The sequence below is a fragment of the Bidens hawaiensis genome, unplaced genomic scaffold (assembly GCF_021521415.1).
Source record: "Bidens hawaiensis isolate Kalapana, Puna unplaced genomic scaffold, B.hawaiensis_p1.1 tig00045325_1, whole genome shotgun sequence".
In the NCBI taxonomy this organism is placed as follows: Eukaryota; Viridiplantae; Streptophyta; class Magnoliopsida; order Asterales; family Asteraceae; genus Bidens; species Bidens hawaiensis.
This window is the reverse complement of record NW_027498052.1, coordinates 31,155-55,775: the sequence shown is the minus strand read 5'-3', so window position 1 is coordinate 55,775 and position 24,621 is coordinate 31,155. Positions and strand designations below refer to the sequence as shown.

General features: G+C 32.8%; 1 protein-coding gene across 1 annotated transcript; it reads left to right on the top strand.

Moving 5' to 3' along the window:
• The first annotated feature begins 14,567 nt into the window (after positions 1 to 14,567).
• Positions 14,568 to 23,028, top strand: LOC143595551 (QWRF motif-containing protein 3-like). The gene is made up of 7 exons (XM_077074538.1): positions 14,568 to 15,072; positions 15,935 to 16,485; positions 17,145 to 17,264; positions 19,683 to 19,799; positions 20,941 to 21,048; positions 21,180 to 21,278; positions 23,023 to 23,028. The coding sequence occupies exons 1-7, from the start codon at positions 14,568 to 14,570 to the stop codon at positions 23,026 to 23,028; spliced, it is 1,506 nt and encodes a 501-aa protein (XP_076930653.1).
• Positions 23,029 to 24,621: the final 1,593 nt, after the last annotated feature.

Here is a 24,621-nt window from a genome sequence, read left to right as displayed (position 1 = left end):
CAGTTATTTAAAGAAACATGATTTTTTATACACAAGCAATTTAACTGGTTTATATTACGCATTAAATATTTATACATTGTCAATATCAACTAGCATTTTACCCGTCTGGTGGACGGGAACATCAACATGAGAATGTGATGACTACATTAATAGAATACTATCTTTCTAATAATATATTTGATGAGATAACGACAAACAATCTTTCTTTGCACTTAAACGAAAAAGCGTAGCTCATCTTACCTATGTGTAAAAAAGACCGACTTCATTAAAAGGAACATAAAAAAAATGATGAAGTTGATCACTTACGATTTCCTTTACACATTGAGAGCTAATTTTATATAAGTCCCTATAACCCAATCGCCAATTTGCATTGCTTGATGCTTGAATTAGAATTAATTTAACGTCTTCAAACTAAAAAAATATAGATAAGAAATTTATGCAATAGACAGATTTCCCCACACAATTGACAAACCAATATATACCGAAGTTCTTGGACCACCAAAATCATACATAGAAATCGCTTTATCATTTAAACTCATATAATTATTCAGCTACAACCATAATCGAAACTTCGTAACTAAATTAGTCATTGCATGAACATGAGAAGTGTTTCATTTCTAAAAGAATAAACTCTTGACAAAAGCCAAATGCCAAATGATACAATAAAATCTCCAACATTTTAATAAACCCATAAATACCCCATATAAGTTAGCAAACAACTCACCAACATCAAACACGAACTCATAATTAATATTTTTTAAATGATAAAAAGCTTCAAGCATCTAAAACTTCATTTATTATCCCATCTTGGGTGACAATATCGTCGATACTCGATAACAGAAGAAACATATGAAACATTCGAAGAATATTTATAGCTACCTCATTATTGAAATGAAACACACCCTTCTTTCTGTATAACCACTGGTTGCATTTTTTTAACATGTTTAGTAGTCCCCCTGTATGAACACGTTCAAACGATTGAGCTCTTCTATGTGTTCACTCACCACAGCACGAACCACATCACCAATAGCAACCATGCCCTAAATTCCCGTGATTATCTGCCGATACACAAGAAGTTATTAAGATCAGTCACATTATTAGAAGGGTCAAAACAGGTAGGTTAGGTGGGTTGGTGTAACGGGCCAAATGGGTTTGATTCAAAACATGTATATATCAAGTGTGGATTGAGTGTGCCCAAAACACGATTATGTCCACTTTAAAAGATATACATGAAAAGATAATTTATCATTATTATTATAACAATATATACTCAAGGAAACATATACATATTAATACCATAGCTGAACATAATCCCGAACAAAGCACAAAAGAATTTGCACAATTAGAGTTATATTTTCAATTCTAAAAAGAGGGCAAAAAGGTTAATCAATTCATTGTTAAAAAAAAAAGACATTCAACTACAGAACTTATATTTTAACACAATCATCAATCATAGAGAAAATGCATGAATCATAAATTTCATATTCTTTAACTCTGCAAAGAAGAAACAACATTTCAGTTAATCACGAAAAGAAAAATCATTCAAGATCATGAGCACGAGCACGATCATAACTTACGAGTATGCAACATATACATTGGCATCTTGAAATATGTTGAGATATGTCACACCCCAACCTAAGGCGGAAATGCCGGGGCGTGATCCGATTGCTCACAGCTCGAAGATACTATCATAAATATAAATGACAATATCTAATTAATTATTTACAAATATTACATACAATATCCAAATATACAAAACAATTCAAATACACAAATATGAGTTCATATAACGATTATCTTGATTATATCCTAAAGTCTTGTCTACGTTTCCAACTTCAATCTTCAGGAAAATTGCATATACGTAGAAAATGGAGTTTTTGTCAACAAATATATTGAGTGAGATGATCACCAATTTGACACAACATTAAATAATAGCATATATATATATATATAGACACACACACACACATATATATATATAGTTGATAAATGATAAATGATAAATGCGCAAACCAACCATGTGATAATAATCAATTGAATCATAAAAATCATGCATATAACCAAATCGTGTGTGCCAATGAAATCATTGTCAAGCGAATCGGGCATTGATTACAATGACTAAGGTTGTCGTTTTACCTTTGCCAAGCGAATCGGGCTCCGGTTACTAAGACGAGCGTATGATCTCACTAATGAGAACCCTTTACAAGGGGATATGTTGGACCTCTCCGAAACGTTATCAAGTAAACAATTAAACACGTAGCAATTAGCAAATAGCATTCAACTGATATTCACACAATGATTATATTTGCGATTTTGTGTGTATATATAGATAGAAAATATGAATAAGTACGCATATGTCCCCAAAAAGTTTATGAAAATCGAGTAAAATAGGGGAATGATCAAACTCACCTTAGATGGAAGGCAAGTGATTAATAAATTCGACAAACGAACTAATGATTTAAGCGAGTCGTCAAATACGCGTCCAACGAGATTAATGATCAGAATATGAAACTTTGTGATATGAAACTATAAATAAAAACGAACTTAATGCCGCTAGAATCAATCCAAACGGATGAGTAGAACTCTAGTTATGTTGATTTTAATGTTTAAACGAGTCGAGTCTGACCAGAATCCGAACTTCGAGTCGGGAGTCGGGTTTTGGGCAGAACCCTTAAAATTTAATTACGAGAAGAAAATCCTTCTGGACCAAACATTGAATCCGACCAGAAGTATGAGAAAACGAGAAGTCAAAGTTGTTGACTGTTTTACCCTTTATCGGGTTGTAAAACAATTGACCAGTCAATACCCTTCAATATCAGAAATTGATTGAAGGTTATTGAATAGGGAATATGTATGAACAATTTTACAGTTTACAACTTACCCGGAAAGTGAAAGGATCAAGAGATATAACGAGTCAAAGATCAACGTATAAGCAAAGTCAAACGTCAAGGCTTGTGTCTTTAACGAATATGCAAAAACCGAAGGGTTTGAGAATAAGCAGAGATAGGTGACGGCTGGAGGAGATGTAGTAGGGTTAGGTTAAGGTTTACAGCAGGGAATTATGATGTGTTTATATAAGAATAGCTAAAACGAACCAAATATGGGCTTTTTGGCCTGTTTAAGCAAGTATATGCGATTTAAGGAAAGAATCTTCGATTTATTCACAAAGATCTGATCTTGGACAAGGGAAAACGAATTAGGAATGGTATTTTAGTTGTATGATGTGTACTTGGACCTTAATTCACTCTAACATGCCTAAAATAAACGATTTTATACCTTAAACGAACTAGAAAACGGACTAAGGCTTAAACGATCTGTGCAGGTACCCCGTCGCGCTGCGCGGCCACCTAGGGTGGTCCTGTCGCGCAGCGCCCCGGGCCACAATGGGAAAAGTTTCATTTTTTTGCATAATTAGTCCCCGTAGTTTGATATTTGGTCCATTATTGAACTTTTTATGTTTTAAATAAGGATTTAGACATTATATAAAGTATGAGGGGTAAAGTTGAACATTAGAAACTTAAATATATTATTTTTGTTTAATAATGAAAATCTAAATTATTCCCGGTCGGTTTAAACGTAAACGAAAAATCCGAGATGTTACAATATAGAAATGGAACAACCTGTACTGACATTTCCACATAAAAACGTTAGAAAAGAACCTCACAACGAAAAACTGAATATTAAGCATGCCACTATAATTTTGTTCAAATAAACACCTTTGTTCTCAGGCCTCAGCAGCAAGCAGATGCTCTTTCGCCATAGTTGTGACTTGAGACGACTCCAAGTGTTCTTGCAGCATGCGTGGCACTAACCCCAGTTTTTAGAGCATTGGGCTTCTATACTAATGAACTGATCCTAGAAAGCACCTACATTTGCAGCATATAATTTGAATAAATACCAACTTTACAAGTAAGATAGAATCAAACCACAAAAAACACAAATGAAAGGAGCTTTACATGTAACAGTTGAACAATGATAATTAAATACATAATGAGAAGTGTGGAAGATGGAGTAATACCTAGCTCATTGGGAAGAGTTACATTGGTTGAAAAGAAAGTAAGCATCTGGTATCATAACATACATGGTACCTAAACTCTCAACATAAGTTCAGCATCTCCTTCAAGATAAGTATTATAATTCTTTCAGTTCAACAAACTCGTGTTTTAATTAAAAACATTAAAATGCACAAACAACAAATAATTAAATCATAGCATAGCATAGCATAAAACTAATGACAAGATTTTACCTTAGGACTGTTATTGCAAGAGCAGGGTGTCTCCAAAGCATTAATGGAATCTTCCTCCTGACATATTAGGCACTCAACCACTCGTCATATGAATGCTTGTTTTCGATAATCTAATTCTAGCATGATAAATTCATATATAAGCAAAGCTGTCTCCCCATAACTCTGTGTATATATGACACCCCACTGCTATCATCCAAATCACCAAAACCTTGCACAAACAAAAAGAGGAATCCAACTATACATTATATGGAGACCCAAATTAAACGAAAAAAGGTTCAAATGAGGGTGGGTTAATGTGCATACCATTTGGGAAAGGATTGAACCTGATTGAGCGGAAAACAAAATGAATCCGAAACTTGATTCGTTTTGCTTTGCAACTAACTGATACAAGAAGAAAGAAGATGAAGGTTTAGATGGGCAAATCGGGACTGAAAAGCAGGGGGTGGTGAAACTGTTTGCTCAAATTTCTGATCTTAATTTGTGGAGATCATCTTCTATCACCTCCCATGAATAGTGAACAAGTAATAAATAAGAAGGGGATAGGCAACCGACGACATGGGAATATATAGAAGTCTTATGTGAGAGAGAGAGAGAGAGCATAAAACAGCCTGGAACTGCCATCATTGAAGCACACGTTTGAGGGAGATGAAGAAACTGCTTTTTATCATATTCAAGGGCTGAGACGAAATTGAAGGACTGACGGTGGGTGTAGCAAAACTGAATTTGGAAGATGAATGAATCTGATTGTATGTCGATTAGGATTCTGAGATATGAATATGTCATGGGGATGGGGGTGCGGGTGGGGGAAAACCGCTGGTAACTGCAGTAAGAAACCTGATAACACGTGAGGAAAAAAGTATTCTTGGTTTTTAATCCTTATCAAAGGGCCAATATTCATTCTTGGTTTTTATCGGATGGTCGGATTTAAATCTCACTATAGACTTATCGGGGGGCTGAGAATGAATCTTGGATTTTTATCTAACGGCCAGGTTTAAATAACACTCTATGGTAACCTATATATATAATTTCCAATATTCAAAACATCAGTGAAACCTAGTATATTTTTAGCTACTTTTTTTTAATCATAATTTAAATCACCACCGGATCATTAACCCACCCTGATCATCTTCATTCCATCCCTAGGAAGAAAGCCCACCATAGGTAATAAAAACCTATGATCTAACTCGGAACCCCCAAATTATTTGTTTTCTTTTATTATTATTATTTTTATTATTATTATTATTATTTTGCCTCGAGTGAGACTTGAACGTAATACCTCTTTTTAAATTGAAATTTTTGAATGTCTTACCTTAACAACTTGAACCCAAGAACCTTTCTTTTTATTAGATACTTACAATGTCAAATTCAATTGAAACAACTACATCCTCGATGATCTTCAGTGTCGTTAATTCAACCATACGTGATCTTATTCTTAAGGTTTGTTTGGTATGGAGTAATATAATGAATGATAGAAAAGAATGGACTAAGGGAATGGAATTGACATAGAATGAAATTGATCATTGTCATTCCATTAGCTAGTTTGGTTACCCAATGTGAATAAAATGCATCTCTATTTTGTGTTGTTTGGAGAAAACAAAATGAAGAAACACAAAGATGGTGTTGATGACTGGTGGTGGTGGTCGATGTTGGTAACGCTGGTGATTGCGATGATCGATGGTGGTTGTGTGCGATATATACAGCCAGATAGAGTTTAAATTTGATAAAACAATATATAAAAAAAAAGTTATCAACAGAAAACAAAAACATAAATCAAGAAATGTCACATCACTTAGCGTGTTTAATGTGACATCTGCCCGATCCGACCCGACCCAGGTACCCGTTTCTCTGACCCGATCTCTTTCTTTTATGATTTAATATTTATTTATACTTATATTTTACTTTTAATAATAAAAATATATATTTCCTTCCCGCCTTTTTCTCTCTCTTTCTTTCCGCCGTCCCCTCCCTCTTCCTTCTCTCATTCCGCCTTCTTTTCCCTCTTGTCGCCGTCCCGCCCTTAAGCCTTGTTTCCCTCAACTCTATGCTTGTCCTTTGGTTCTTCCCGCCTAAGGATGTCTGCAGCTCCACGCGCCAGACTCCTTACATGGAAGCCTGCGTGAAGACATCTTGTTCCTGCGATGCGTGAAGAGAACTCTTCTCGCAGCACGCTAAGAATGCATGTTCTTCCCGCAATGCGCTAAGAATGTATGTTCTTCCCGCGATGCGCTTAGAATTCTAGTTCACGCAGCACGCTAAGGATGTGATTCTTCCCGCAGTGCGCTAAGGATTGTTGTGCCAGCCTTCGCGCTCGCGCACTCAGCCTTCCCGCGCTTAACCCTTCTGTTTAAATCTAGCCGTTTGCTTTTGTGTTGCCTTTTCTTCTGAGCTGTTGACCTAACCTATCTAATGTCTGAATAGTTACTTTCGGCGCAGCATGCGTACCAACCCCATTGGTTGGCAGAAAAAGTGACTGACATTATCTTTTGAGATCTGCTTTTGCCATGCTTGACCAGTACCTTTATCTGATCCGCCCATGCTTTTTACTGTTCCCTGACAGCTTTATCTTGCCCCCTGCAGCTGCCATATCTTTTGATATCTTTACTTTTCAGAACTTTTTACCGTTGATATCTTTTCTTTTACTTTTTGAGATCTTTTCCCCCTTTTTCTAGGGTTTGTGTCTCCTAGGGTTTTCCTATAAATAATAATAATATTTTCATAACACATCACACACAAACACTTAATCTCTCCTGTTCTCTTGCTCCTTGCTCTCTCTGCCGTCTTCCTCTCTGCCTCCGTCTTCCTCCCTGTTCTGCCCTGCTTTTCCGGTAATATATATATATTATATAATAATTTACTTATTAATTATGCTAACTTATTATCAAGACTTAAAACAGATCGTTAAAACAATAATCTTAATTATAGGTTAACTTTGCTTGTTTAAGAGTTGATTCTTGCATATCTTTCACCGCATCGTTTATCAAGTGAGTTATCTCGTATCTAATCCCTTTTTATTTTAAATGCTTTGGGATGTTCGTGTGTTCATACAAAACTTGAGTCTTAAACTGTTTATGAACTTTAGTCGCGCAGTATCCCATGTGTTGAGGACGTAGACTTGGCTGTTTATTTGTATGTGTGGATCATTAACCGTCTTGTCGGTCTATTCCGCAGTTTTCATGGTACCATTAGATGAACACGGGAGAACATTCGTTTATGATTTTCTCTTTTGTTACACTTGCACAGTTAGTCTTGTTTGTGAGCTCAATTGTGAGCACTGGCAGTCTTGTCTCTTAGAGTTGGTCCCGATCAGATTACACCCTTGTTGAAAACCAGACATACACATGTTGCGCGCAGATTTATTGTTATCTATGTATTGTATTAAGCTTGATTTCTCACCAACACGCAAGTGTTTGACGTTTATTTTAACACATGTTCAGGTTTGCAGTAGCTGTTTTGGAGCTTGTGGACACGTAGGACGTTTTCACTTTTGGACCTAGAATTAAAATGTATCAAGACAAGTTAATGTTGTTTGAATGTTATAATTTATAATATATTGATTTATGTTTGATTTATGTTCTTTATTTTCCCCGCTGCGCGTGCGCGATAAAATGTGTATTAATAAATATTGACACCAATAGTGTCGCGAGTAATGAAGCAATATGTGGCGCCCCGATGTATAATCCGCCTTTGGTCGGGGTGTTACATTTAACAATAGGGAAAATTCCTAAAATAGCTTTTATGAAAACAAATTTCTAATTTTAGGTATCATTTACAAAAAATTTCACAAATAGGTATTATAAACAAGTCGTGACGAGTAGTTTGTAGAACCAATTAAAAGTTTCGCGTGTCCTTAAACTAACCGTAACGAGCACGTTCACTAATCATTTGCTACTCACTACTAAATAAGTTTCATGCCTTGTAATCAATGCCCACGAGTAATTCATAAGTCATTTAGTCGCGACGACTAATTTACCCGGTTTACATTCCCTACACGAGTAGTTTATTAGTAGCTAACTCGTCGCGACTAGTTTAACCTTATAATCTACTCGTCCCGACTAAATAACTTATGAATTACTCGTGGGCGTTGATTACGAGGCATGAAACTTATTTAGTCGTGACGAGTAATTGATTAGTGAACATGTTCGTTACGGTTAGTTTAAGAATACGTGGCAAGTTCTAATTGGTTTCTACAAACTACTCGTCACGACTAGTTTATAATACCTATTTCTGAAATTTTTTGCAAATGGTACCTAAAACTATAATTTGTTTTTCATAAATGCTTATTTTGGGAATTTTCTCTTAACAATAAGCTTGGGGTAAATAGAAACATGCAATAATTAAAGACAGAATTACATAAATTGTTCTTTATGTTTGTACTCAATTTTACTAATGGTCCTTTATTTTTAAAATTGATTTGTTCCAAACCTAACAACGCTTGTCTTTTAACTAACCAATTCAGTTTTTCTCATCAAGTCAGATCATATGCAAGACATATGAGGGTAATATTGTAATTTTACGTATTTATTTAAAAAAAACAAATATACTATCACCATCTCCTTTCACTATCTTCATTGATAAAACCCTTGCCCACCACAACTATACACCACAACCGCCACTGCTAGCCGACCATCCCCATCACCTGCCAATGGCCGGTAGGTGGTGGATGATGGTGGTGGCTAAAGTTTTGTGAAGATAGTGAAAAAGGATAATGATATTATAGTTTGTGATTCTAAATAAATGAGGAAAATGACTAATTTGCCTTCATGTTCAAGGCACATGACCTGGATTAATGAGAAAAATTAATTGGGTTAGGGCTAACGGATAAACATCGTTGGATTTGTACACATAAAGAATAAAATATATTAATTTTAAAGATAAAGAACAATGAATGAAATTGGGTAAAACACAAGGAACAATTTCTGTAATTATATCATAATGAAATATAATGTATTAAAGAACCAATATTAACAATGACACTTAATGGATTTCTTGTAAATGTTTGCATAGAACAATATGAACAGTAATCTAATCTAACCAATATTTTAAAGCAACACAATTTTGTTCATATGTCCTTCATCTAGATTGTCCACATATGCTTCCATGTCATCAACATTTCATAAATCTATTTTCCACATATTCACAATAAAATTTTAATCAATGATATTGACTTTTATATTTTTGTAACTTATTAATGTAATTATGATATTAATTATTCTAATTATTGTTAGAATTAAAAACTTATTAAATTTACTATGTTTAAATTGTTCATCGTTTTTTATTTAAAAAGGCACACGCTTCGTTCAAAAATCATAACGCTCCCCATCGTTTGTAACCAGATTCTTCGCCCACCGGTTCTTCATGATTTGTCCGTTTTATAATCCAAACAACATCAAATATGTTCATCGTTTGCAATTATCAGGTATGATTTATATTTTAGTGTTTAATATATTTTTGTGAAGAACAACATCAACTTGATTCACTGCTATTGGATTTAGGGTTTAACTGCATGATTTTTTATATTAGCGATTAATGGATTTGATATTTAATCTATTCCTATTAATCGATTTATGTTTTAATCTATTTATGATTTAAAGGCATGATTTTTTTTAAAAATTATCGGTTAATCAATATGATTTTTAATATGTTTGTTACTTAAAATTATGTTTATATATTGTGATTTTTTTGTTCCTAATACGCCTTTTTTCAAGTTTCACTAATATTAATTTATTTTTATGACCTATCAATTTAAAATTTGAAAATCTTATTATATATGAATAGGAACCTAACTGTTATAATAATTAAAATATTAGTTTATTATATTTAGCACATTTCTTTATTTGGTATAATATTAGTCAAACAATAATAATTGATTTAACGAGCATCTAATCTAACTAATATATTAAAGCAACATAATTTTGTTCGCATGTCCTTCACCTAGGCTGTCCACACATGCTTCCATGTCATCAACGTTCCATAAATCTAATTTCCACATATTCACAATAAAATTTTAATCAATGATATTGACTTTTATATTTTTGTAACTTATTAATGTAATTATGATATTAATTATTCTAATTATTGTTAGAATTAAAAAACTTATTAAATTTACTATGTTTAAATTGTTCATCGTTTCTTGTTTAAAAGACACATGATTCGTTCAAAAATCATAACGTTGCCCATCGTTTGTAACCAGATTTTTCGCCTCATCTATAACTGACATTTTTTGTTTCAAAAGGTTTTTGAACGAAAACTCTACACGGGTGAAAATATAAGTTTAAACCTGGTATGTATTTGTAAGCTTAGTTTTTAAATAATATTACAAAATCTGTTACTAATGTGCTTTTTTATTTTTTTCAGGTATAATGTTTCATTTATGTTATATTATTCCTTATTTACTGAATTATTTATTTATAAAGTATTTTCTTTTTATGTTATAGACATAGTTTAACATCTTTTCTAATATCTGCTGGTAAAAAATTTATGTCAAATATTTGTGTTGATTGAATATATCTTTTACATTTTATATTGTTTTTTGATATGTTTTTCACTCGTGTGTAACACGGGTTATTATTCTAGTAATAATAATAATACAACGAAGCAAATCAAGCACAAAGCACGTACATCACACTTTGCAATTAGAGACTATTTACTATTGGAGCTCTGGTACTATTAACAACCGGATGGAATTAAAACTAACCATTAATTCTAACATTTAGAATTAACATAAACCGTTGATTCAAAACGTAATGCTAACACATAAATATCAATTAATTGGCCACAAACATGAAGAACAAATAGTAGAAAAACAGACTTGATCATATCAGTAGAACTGCTAACTATATAATGCACATTTATGTGTTTTGTCTTGTATTTTAACATGTTTGGCGCACTACAATAAAATTTTAATCAATGATATTGACTTTTATATTTTTGTAACTTATTAATGTAATTATGATATTAATTATTCTAATTATTGTTAGAATTAAAAACTTATTAAATTTACTATGTTTAAATTGTTCATCGTTTTTTATTTAAAAAGGCACACGCTTCGTTCAAAAATCATAACGCTCCCCATCGTTTGTAACCAGATTCTTCGCCTACCGGTTCTTCATGATTTGTCCGTTTTATAATCCAAACAACATCAAATATGTTCATCGTTTGCAATTATCAGGTATGATTTATATTTTAGTGTTTAATATATTTTTGTGAAGAACAACATCAACTTGATTCACTGCTATTGGATTTAGGGTTTAACTGCATGATTTTTTATATTAGCGATTAATGGATTTGATATTTAATCTATTCCTATTAATCGATTTATGTTTTAATCTATTTATGATTTAAAGGCATGGTTTTTTTTAAAAATTATCGGTTAATCAATATGATTTTTAATATGTTTGTTACTTAAAATTATGTTTATATATTGTGATTTTTTTGTTCCTAATACGCCTTTTTTCAAGTTTCACTAATATTAATTTATTTTTATGATCTATCAATTTAAAATTTGAAAATCTTATTATATATGAATAGGAACCTAACTGTTATAATAATTAAATTATTAGTTTATTATATTTAGCACATTTCTTTATTTGGTATAATATTAGTCAAACAATAATAATTGATTTAACGAGCATCTAATCTAACTAATATATTAAAGCAACATAATTTTGTTCGCATGTCCTTCACCTAGGTTGTCCACACAGGCTTCCATGTCATCAACGTTCCATAAATCTAATTTCCACATATTCACAATAAAATTTTAATCAATGATATTAACTTTTATATTTTTGTAACTTATTAATGTAATTATGATATTAATTATTCTAATTATTGTTAGAATTAAAAAAACTTATTAAATTTACTATGTTTAAATTGTTCATCGTTTCTTGTTTAAAAGACACATGCTTCGTTCAAAAATCATAACGTTGCCCATCGTTTGTAACCAGATTTTTCGCCTCATCTATAACTGACATTTTTTGTTTCAAAAGGTTTTTGAACGAAAACTCTACACGGGTGAAAATATAAGTTTAAACCTGGTATGTATTTGTAAGCTTAGTTTTTAAATAATATTACAAAATCTGTTACTAATGTGCTTTTTAATTTTTTTCAGGTATAATGGTTCATTTATGTTATATTATTCCTTATTTACTGAATTATTTATTTATAAAGTATTTTCTTTTTATGTTATAGACATAGTTTAACATCTTTTCTAATATCTGCTGGTAAAAAATTTATGTAAAATATTTGTGTTGATTGAATATATTTTTTACATTTTATATTGTTTTTTGATATGTTTTTCACTCGTGTGTAACACGGGTTATTATTCTAGTAATAATAATAATACAACGAAGCAAATCAAGCACAAAGCACGTACATCACACTTTGCAATTAGAGACTATTTACTATTGGAGCTCTGGTACTATTAACAACCGGATGGAATTAAAACTAACCATTAATTCTAACATTTAGAATTAACATAAACCGTTGATTCAAAACGTAATGCTAACACATAAATATCAATTAATTGGCCACAAACATGAAGAACAAATAGTAGAAAAACAGACTTGATCATATCAGTAGAACTGCTAACTATATAATGCACATTTATGTGTTTTGTCTTGTATTGTAACATGTTTGGTGCACTACAACAAAACTGACATTGAGCCTTTGGAATTGAATGTAGATTTTCAACTTCATAACTAAACATATAAATCAGAACTAACTTATTCTCAAAATCATATATGTTTAAGGTAACTAACTTTGTACTCCGTAAATAACAAAGAAACCTCGGTATCAATCTTGAATTTCATACTTGGATATGCTTGTCAGATTCAATCTGTTCATCGATAAACAATGAACTTAATTAAGTCTTCAAAATTATGCAGCACATAACAGGTCCTCCTCCTCCTCCTTATCTTTAGATATAGCCATGACCCATTCTTCCATAGTTCTCGGTCTTATTTGCTTCTTTGTCTTGGGTTGTAGATCTTTCATTTCAAGATTTCTATTAATAGGTGTTGCCTCTGGAGGAGGAAATGGTAGAGAAATCGACTCCCTTGATGCGTTATCTTTTAACCATTTCTCATGAACAAGCTGAACAAATTGTTGGTCTTCATTGGGCCAAGTCTTCTAACATAATTGCAACCTCTTGCCTTTAAATGGTTCTTCACTTAATTCCTGCCATCAATTTCTTTCTCATCATAGGCGGTCTTCTTTACGTTCTTCTTCATAGTTTTTGCCACTTCTACTTGCAACATTTCCACTAACCCTGCAAATAGATTTAGATGTACACCCAACCCATTTTAGCTTGCTTAATAAGTTCATCTTCACATCTATCTTAGTGTAGAAATCAAGCTAGGCTTCCTTAACATCCTTTACCCTACTCTCATGCTTGATTATCTCTACTTCTAAATAGATGTTTGACATAGTCATCAAAACTACCATCAACCCAATGGCATTTGATCCAATGGTATCTTGTTATGTTATAAAATGCTCCTTTCCTTGGAAGCTGAAGGTTCGAGTCCCGTGGTAGATACCGGTGTAGTATTATTAGCATATTAGATACATGTTAGTAAAATGAAAATTAGTATCATCCTATTCAGCATGTTGTGGATTTGGTTCTTCACTTAATTCCTGCCATCATTGACATATAGTCGGTTTTCCATACGTTTGTTATGATAACCAAACTAAATAAAACAAAATAATAATTACGAACTAATACGGTGCCGCAAGTGCCCTATTACGACACCAAAGTTCTATTTTATATATATTAGTAATAGTAATAGACTAGAAAGAAGCTAGAACACCAATACATTACGAAAATATAAACAAGATTACCTTGAACATACACCAATATAATAAATCTATTTCTTCATGTGCATCCAATATTAGATGAAATTAAGTTAAAAAAAATATAAATAAAGTTTTATCTATTTGACTAAAAAAGTTATGGTCTATAAAAAAAGTTTGATTTATAGGAAAGAAATTTGAAAGAAACATTAAAAAATACACAAAATTTTCTTTGAAATTTAGAAACGGGAAATAATACGATTAAGATTGTGAAAATAAAAATTATATAATGGTGAATACACACGTGGCACACGTCGCTAGTGGTTGATATGTATTGCTGCCGGCGGCGGCGGCACCACACACAAAAAAAACTACGGAGTTGTCGAAACTTCCCAAGCACCTTTCTATAAAAAGTTACACAAACCTTACAAAATAAAAAATCAAACAAATCTTTAAAAGTAATTAACTTCCCGCCGGCACCCTATCTATTTATCCTCCACTTTTAAACGTATCATTTGTTACTTTGTTTTCCTTCATGACGATCTCCGGTTACCACACGTTAAAATGCCGATACCTATCACCGATATCCGCCGCAGAACCACCACCGTGGCTGCCGCCGTCACCCAATAAAAATCACAATGCCTTATCTAACGACTACCTTATAAAACCAAGATCATCATCTTTTAGAAACAATGGATTGGTACGTGGAGTTTGGCCGTCATCAACTTCGAACTCAATATTAAAGTCTGATCATTCACCGGCCGCTGCCGGCGGCGGTGGTGTTGTGACGCTAGCGGATTACCTTGGAAGCGATAGGAAAAGGGATAGTGTGGGGTCGTCGTTTCTTAGGAAGCAAAGAAGTTGTTCCGAGTTTAATAGGTTTGAGAGTGATGTAAAGAAAGAGAATAATAATAACTTGAAGGAGAATCATAAGCCTGGTATTAAAGGTGGGTCGATGAGATACACCGGAAAGTTTAGATTCATCGGAAGATCGTCGGCTTCTAAATCGTCGTCCGCTTATGGTACCATGGAGGAATTAGGTTGGTAATCATGTAATCAATACATTCAGAATTTTTTTTAATTAATTGGTAGTTTAGAATATTGTGTTTACAAGTTTTAGCGTTTAATGAATTGTGGTAGCTTGTTTGGTACCCCTACAAGGCTACAACAAACTCATACAAGTTTAAACATGCAAGCTTTTTTTTATATATGGAATTAGACACGATAATAAACTTTCGTAAAATTCTGTAGTTATATACGAACTTCACAACTTTCTCATGAAACTCAATGGAGTTTGCTTGCACACAAGTGAACGGGCCAAGTTTGCTTGCATATGAACGGAATCTTAAAAACATTCAAAATACACATAGAAATGCTTTTGCTAAATCTTAAAGCAACTAAAATCTAAAAAAAAGAAGTGAAAACCATCAAATTAATCATTTTGACAAAGAAAATAACAAATTTAACTATAACTTTGTGTTTTTTTTTACCAAACTAGTCATGGACTCCGTTAAGCTTGCGCCTACATGTCCAAAATGATGCAAGATTTACATGTTCTTGCACAAAAATGACATGTCTTTAGCAACACAAGTCTGTCTTAAGTTTTCAGTTTTTTAAGTGTGTTCAAATGATCAAAGAAGAACACTTAATCATTTAATTTGTTTCTTTTTATAATAATTTATTTGGTGAATGACTTACTTTTTGGCCATGTTACATGTACACTCATGCTATAAATTGGATAAACTCTTTGGTAATATAAATTTTCAAAGGTTATTTTGTCACTTTTGTTAATCAAATGGTTATTTGTGTGATTTAAAAAAAAAGTTATATATTTAGCATCCAAAAACTCAAAAACCATAAAAGTTAATATATTCATCTATAAACATGTATGTTTACGTGCAGATATAACACCAGGGAGATTATCAGTGGACGAAAACGAACTTCGCCGGAGAACATACTCCCGGATGCGATCAGGTTCTTTTACCGACGACTCCGAGTGCAGCGATATGGGACCTCCCTTCATCACAAACCAAAACTCTCCGGCATCATACATGGCACCTACAATAAGATCTAGAAAATCTATATCCAATTCCCCAACAAAATCCACAATTAAGAATGCAATGAAAAAATCTAACGCATTATCACTCTCATCAAAATGGGGTTCTTCGTCGGGCCAACCTGAATCGCCCCCAATGACCGCAAACTCCCCACTTTTGAGCTCGAAACCTCCAACGAGTCCTTCAAGAACAGGTAAAAGGAATATTTTGCATATGGGTCTTGATTTGATCAGGAGTAAGAAAACCGGGTCGGGTTGTTCGTCGCCTCTTGGGGCGGGTGTGGGTATGGTGGAGAATGTTCATCGGTTGAGAATGATGCATGGGAGTTGGATGCAGTGGAGATATGCTAATGCTAGAGCAAATGCTATTAATGAAGCCTTGGATAACAAAGCTAAGGTATGCTACATGCAAACTTTTATGTTTATGTGTTGAATTGGTGCAATTACTTAATTAGAGTCGTTTACGTTCTCGTTCTGGTTTGCGGTTATGGAATACGGCAAATTAATTAAGCCGGCCGTGTTGATTGTGTTGGTCAAACCGTCAAAAACTGGTTTGATTTTGATTCTTCAAGCATTATTTTTATATTTTTTACTAAATCTTTTGATTTTGTTAGTTTTTTAAAATGATAAGGTTATAATTTTTTAATAAATAGTTTTTACTAAATCTTTAGTTTTTGTTAGTTTTTTACTAAATCTTTTGTCTTTTTAATTTTTAATTTTCAAATGATTGGGTTGGTCAAACCGTCTAAAAGTGGTTTGATTTTGATTATTTTTGCATGATATTTATTTTTTTACTAAATCATTTGTGCTTGTAAGTTTTTTAAATTATATAGATGTAACTGTATATTTTACAAAGTAACAATAAAACACCTTATTAATATTTCAGGGTGAACGTCTAATTAATATTTTTCACTCTATTAAGAATAATATAAAGTACTTTATAGTGAATCTATGATGATTCTAGGTAGGTTGACTTGAAAAGGTCAAACCCAATACATTTGTAAAAGCACAATATCATTTTTAGAATCACGTGACTTTGACTTTGGACGATTACAGAATGATTTATTTCAAGCATGGAAAAGCGTGGCAATGCTTCAACAATCTGTGTTACAAAAGAGATTACAAATGGAGAAAGAGAAGTTGGAAATTAAGCTCAACACGATATTTCATTCTCAAGTGAGTATTCTACCTCTAAACTAAAAATATCGCACAACTTAACGAGTAGTTTATGGTATTAAACTCGATAAAGCATAAACTTGGTTATCAACTTAAAGAGAGTATACATAGCATAACTTAATAAACATGTGGCATTAAACTTAATAAATGCTTAAAGAACATGACATGTAAAACTAAAAGAGCTAGAGCTCAATTCATTTCAAGTTATATTTCAAAAGCTTGATAAAAGTTTGTCTCGTAAATTGTTGTATCAGCTAAACCTCGGCTCAAATGTGGCTCGTTAATTATTTAGTAGTTATTCAGTTTTTTTAGAACGGCGACTTTCTTATATTTAGGCTACCACACTCTTCAAATGGAGAGCCACTGATGCCCCACTCTGGCCAGATTTTATGCTGTCTTAACCGGGCCCACGCTGGCTTCTGAGTTTGGCTTGGGCGTTCCCCGGGAAATCATACCGCCGACTGCCACTTGACAGCTGTTGTGTCACCACAAGAGCAGAACTCTTTGGCGTAACACACGGTGGGACGAAAACCCGGGTGAGCTCAGGATTTGAACTGACAACTTTTGCACAAGACCTAACTCAAATCCTTCATTGTCAATATCCACCCAAATATGACACAAGTGGGATTCGAACTTGAGTCTCCACCGGAGAACCCAAGCCACCACTAGGTCACAAGTGAGGGATTATTATCTTTAGTTATATAAATACCAAAATATATTTTTGAAGGTCTCCTTTCAAATATCATGCATATAATAATATTTATTATCTCTTATGTAGTTATTACTAGGTTATTGACCTGTATACGACACAGATGGAAATATAGAAGTTGTCAAGTACACACATATAATTTCAAAAGACAGGATATTTTTTAATATGTTTTTTGAGATTTCACTATGATATAAAACTGTAATTGATATTTATACAGAAAGAAAGTACTGTAAAACATGAGCTCACAAAAACTGAAGTTACATAGTAGAATGTTTACAAACAAAATTTAAAACTTTATAACATAAACTTCATAAACCACCAAATATTTCCTTATAGATAATGTTGATGCATCCATGTCTTTCTTGACCTAAAACAGATAGTTGATGCATCAATTTAGCAGTACCTTAGGATGACATAGTCTTAAAATGAAGAGCGATGCTCTTATAAAAGTTGTTCAACTGTAAAATAATAGATTTGATTAATAAATAATATATATATATATAGAGAGAGAGAGAGGGAGAGAATCATAAATTAAAATGTTTTTTTATAATGAAAGATCATATATAGTTATATTTGTACGTCTCTAATTGTTGTATCATTCTTTCCTTTATAAAAATGTTTCACAATCACAACAGAGCATAGTAAAATCAACACCACAAGAAACGCTAGAATATTATATTCGTTTAAAGAATAGGTTTGGCGGACCGCTAACCTTAATTTGACTTTTGGCCATTCTTCATAATAACAAGTGTGTTAGGTTGATAATGCATAAATGGTATTCAGATCATGCTATAAACAACTTATAGTGAGGGTAACTTAAAAAGTAATAAAATATGAAATTACAAACCTTGATGTAAAGAGGATAAAGACTTGGAATACATAGATACTTTGAGATGGACGGAATGGTGAGAAAAATATAAAATATATGAAAACATACATTATTGCTAAGACTATGTTAAAATCAAATAAACGCAAACACTCAAAAATAGAATAAAAAATTATTACTTATTTGATCGATAATAGGTTAATATGAAATGTGTTGGATATGGCATAATGTTATCCATTTTGATTTCGATACCTTTCATTGTTTGATAATATCTAGATTTGTAAAAATTGGCCAGAATATGAATTTTGAAAGTGAATCAAATTGACCCGTGGCTGTCACGGGTGGAAATATAAAAATCATCCAATAAACATATAAAATTTAAAACAACAAATGTACAAGTATGATCATCTCTTGAAAATAATTAGGGTTACACAACATATTTTAATGTATTTAATGTAGGTGTAAAAACATGTAATTAAAACATTACTAAAAATGCATTAAATTTAATGTTAAATATTTATTTTATTATTGAATTATTTTATTGATAAGAAAATTCTATAATGGCTTGTTATTTATGAAAATAGAAAAATGAACCAATAGGAAGAGGCTAGAATGTATTTTTTTAATAAATATATAGATTATACTAGTTATATAAGCATTTAGGGTATATTTATATAAATAACATAAATCTTTATAATCAACACGTTGGAGAATGAAACATTTAGATTTGTTATAAAAATGAGTTTCATGCTAAAATCAGGCTCAACCTTGAACCTTATTACGCAAGATTTTAACAATCCGACCTTGAGTAGATAACAAAGGCTCAACTTATTTATACATTTGTACGGTAGTACGTACTATCCATAATGTGATTATTGTTTAGATGAAAATGTTGGAAGCTTGGAAAGACATGGAAAGGAGACATACGTCGGATATTTCCATGACCAAAGATTGTTTAGAAGCCATTGCTTGCAGGGTCCCCCTTATTGAAGGAGCCAAGGTATGGCTTTAAATTGTTTTGAGAGAAATGTGAATATTGTAGAAACAAATAAGATATGAAATTATTTATTTCTTCCAATATATTAACCTTTTAAGATTTAGTAGATCATCTACAAAATCAAAATTCATAATACCTATGATATTTAATTCAGGCCCGGTTTTGGGGTAGTGCTATCCGTGCAATGGCACGAGGTCCAAAAGGGCTCAAAGAATTTTTTAACTTGTATATATATACATATGACTATTTTGAGGCCCAAGCTCGATTTGTTAAATCCAGAAGAAGGGTAGACTCAATTAAATTCTGTTCACAACTAAAACTCTATTAAATTCAATTTCAATACAAACAAAAAATTAATAATAAAATATTTAGTAAAATAAAAAGCATAGTTGGATTATTATTTAATAATGATATATAATTATATTAAATCAAGATATAATTGAATGAATGCTAATATTTTAGTCTTTGTAGTATATACTGAAATAGGATATTATAATTTATGTATATTAACATATATAAAATAGATTAAAAAAATATTATGGCAGGTTACAATCGGGTATATTATCGGGTAACTGGGGCTATGTAATCGGGTAATCGGATATATTACAAATCACAAGCCTATCTCAAATTCATGAAAAATTTCAAAGATAATCCCAAACCCGTCCATGGCCTATTGGGACGGGTATTAACCTAAGAAGGAGGCCCGAATTTTATCTCGCACGAGGCCTAAATTTTTTTCTTCATTCTCGGAGACGGGCCTGATTTAATTGACAATAGTTTGGTTTCCAAATTCCTTCTGCGAGTATATTTTGGTGTTAGTTTGCATGAGCTAAAATCTGCTTATACTTTTAAGATCATTTGATGATATTAAAAGGGAATAAAAGGATATATTAAAAAGGTTAAATATGTCGTCAATGAATAACTATTAATTTTTTGTAATTTATTACTAATCGTTTCCTTATAGATGGATCCTCAACTCAAGCAACTTCCATTTCACTTAGACACGGAACAGATTTGGTTGACTCGGCCATGGCTATGGCAACGTCTTTCATGCCCATGGTAGCATTCCGTATATTTTTAAGAATAAAAATATTAACAAACTAAAATGACATACTGCTAAAAAATAATAATCGCATTTCAACAGACTAGCGAGACTGCGTCAATATTATCGGAGCTTGCCAAGGTTGCAATTGAAGAGACATCGTTGCTTGAAGAGTGCTCCGAACATTTGAGAGTCATTTCGACATCGGAGGTGGTCATTTGAGAGTGTCATTTAGACATCATGACATATTCACGTTCATAAGATATTAAAAACACATTCGTCATGTATATGTTTAATTTAATTCTATGTAACACTAATATGTTGTTCATTGGGTATGACAGATTGAGGAGAGGAGTCTAAGATGTAGCATTATGGAAATGACTTTTTTTGAAGCTCAAGGTTTACAAGAAGAAGAAATAGATATCGTGATGCAACGAAATGTAAATGAAAAATACTTTTTTTCACCTTGATGTACGTAACCCAATGTCTCTTCTAAACTAATTAAATTTATTACTTTCTTTTTACACTACATTTAACTTTATACTTTTTACATTAAATTGAATTATAGTAAAAAAAATCTATTAACAAAAGTAGTTTTTTAAAGTAAAGTCATTTTGACAATATTAATTATTAATCCTTTTGGCTTAGTAGGCGTCCAGTTTTGTCAGAAAATGTATCGATCGGAATATTGTTGGCATTGTACACCATACGAATACAACCCACTGCAGCATCTCTAAAATTTTGGGTTAAAAATATAAAGTTCATAAGTCAAAAAACTAAAATGGAAATTCTGGAATTTCAGTCACTTCGTGCTACGGGAAGAAACCATTTGTTTCATTTTCGCGCTACACGAACTAGTCACGAAGTAATCGTACCATGTGCTTACACGTGGCAACACGTGACAGGACATGTGTCACCACGTGGTGACACGTGGCAGGTCTAGGTGTTGACACATCATACCTACTTTGTCCTTCGCGCTACGAACGGCTAATTCAAAATCTTGCGCGATGCGCGAAGGGAAAAATATTTAGAATCGGTTAATTTGTCCTTCGCGCTAGGCCAATGGACAGCTAGAGGGTACTTCGCGCTACGCGAAGGAACACAATTTTGCCTATAAATAGGTGGCCATGGGTGAAAACTCATTCATCCATCCACCCTCCAATCACACCCATTACCTTGAAGTACGCGCCACGATCCCGACGTTCCAACGTGTTCGTTGTCTCGAAATACGTACAAGTAGTAGAAGTTCTATCGGTTTATTCTCTCGATTACCCGACGATAAGTAGAAGTGCTGCCTGAGTAAAGCCTAGACATTTCTTATAAAAGCATCCATATAAGGTAGGGGTTCTGTCCGATTATTTTATTATATACGGCTTAGACCCTATTCGGGGATATAGCCCATATCTTGATCAGATAATAAGTGAAATATAGTTTTTATAAGACAAGGGTATAGTTGGAATATTATTTCTTTATAAATATAAAGTTTTATAATGTTTCTTATGAAAGAATAAACATGGTATATAAGTTTTTTCATGAAGAAGAAACGTAGTGTATAGATGATAAATAAAATGGGACTAAAGGTTCACATCTTTTATAAAGAAACGATTATCAAGGTAAATGTTATGAAAATAGACTAAAGGTATAAAGTTAGATCGTTGATCTAGTTATTTATAAAATGTTATTCTCGTGCTATAGGTCCGAGGTAACAAGCAAGCATAAATCAGTGAGACACTGATCAAGAACAAAGGTGAATACGCCTAAACTCTTTACAAGCAAACTTTATAACAAGTCTTACAGATATTTACATGGAATTATGTATCCCTAAAACTTTATAAACAAAGATAACCGCTGGCCCTCAGGCTATCGTATACGTTTGTCTGGATCCTTTCATACGTGGGTAGACGGTGGGCACACTACACCACGCCTGATAATGCCTCCGAGAGGAGATTATCTTGTGTATATTGGTAGTTGCTAAGTCCTCGAAAGCTGCAGTGTTTGCTGAGTGGTTTCGAGTTGAGCTGGAGTTTGTAATAGTAATTCAGACTTTCAGAACTTGATTATTTCCTTAGCCACGATAGGCCGGGTCATAAGATACCCGAGGGGATAATCAAGTATCAAAATTATTTTGTGTCAACGTGTTAACCAGTATATGTTGTATTTTATAAAGTGCTTTACATGTATCAGGAATAGGTGTTTGGAGATGGAGCCATTAGACGATCTGATGGCTCAGATGAAACTTAATTATTAAAATAATGTAAATTATGGTTTTATAATTTCAAACACTTTTGTCACGACTGTCGGGTGTTTAATTCCCGGCTTTTGGAATATATTAATGTTTTAATCAAGACTTCTTCTTTACAACCTTAAACTCTGATATATTTACAAAACATGTACCAACTATTTGGTCACACATCTAGTCCCTGGATTGCGGTGTGTGACACCCACATAGCCAAAAAGTCATACCACCCGTATAGGTGTATGTGTGTGTATTCAAGAATACGTACGACTTATATGGTTGGAAGCCATATGGCTCGTATGGCGGAAGATCGGGTGTTGTAATAACATAGTGCATGTTATCGACTATTAGGTATCCTCAAACTAACTTTTACTACTAACAACCGAAAAGCCAGGATGAGAATCCTATCAAAATCTTCTCCTTAGAGTCACCGACTGATACGTTCATTGGTACCTATTCTTACTAACAAATGACTGTAAAGTCTGGGCGAGGATGTCATATCCAAATTCGTATATTATGTATCACCAAAGAGTTATCTGCCAGTAATCCATCGCTAAACATTCCCTATAGTCGATGACCAATGTTTGGTTTACTGTCGTTAGTGACCGTCACCAATCTATTGGTGATGAAGGATGATATATCAAGTTTGTGGGTTAGGATATCTGTCAGTGTTTACCGATGAGTATTTTAGGTTTCTACTTTTTTAGTTGAATCGAGATTACTGATGGATCATGTTCATTGGCGGATCCATATATAAAATGGGTGGTTCCCCGGAACCACTTAAGTTTCGTATTAATAGTGTATTGGTATATAGAAATAATAGAGTGAACCACCTTACAAATTAGGAATGAATCATCCAACTACAATTACAAGTGGCAGGTCTAGTGGATAACATATCAGTTGGGCCAAATAAAGGTTACAGGTTCAACTCCCATCTACCACACTTTTTTTAATGCAGTATTTTAGGTTTAAGGTTTTATGAAACAAAATTGTTACAATTATACAAAGTTACAAAGGCCCTAGGATGGGTGATGGACACATGAACAATTCTTGCATTTGTTACATTGAAAGGGAATTCCTCCAACGAGTTTCGGTCGAAGATGTAATGCAACGATTTTAAAAGATCAATACTCGTAGGGAACAACTATAAGTATTTTTTTAATCCATAAATACCATTGTATTTATATTATGAGATTTTTAATTTCTAAGGATGGTGTCTTTTTTTTATATTATTTTATTATATTTTTATTATGTAATGAACTTTGTCCAAACAATCGAGCCGACCCGAAATTTTTATATCCGACTTTGTGAATTTGAAGCATCCAAAAGCAGTGCACCATCTGAAAAAAATTACTAGATCCGCCACTGATCATGTAAATGTGGAAGGGATTTTAGTTAAAAATGATAAGTTTTTAATCAAAATTACATAATTTTGATTGGTTTTTCGTGTAAGCTTACACACCTAACAACATCGTATACTTTCCCCTTTTTTTATGTTAAAACGGTTTTTCTTTTTCGATTCATTGGCAACGAGTTTCGATGCATTA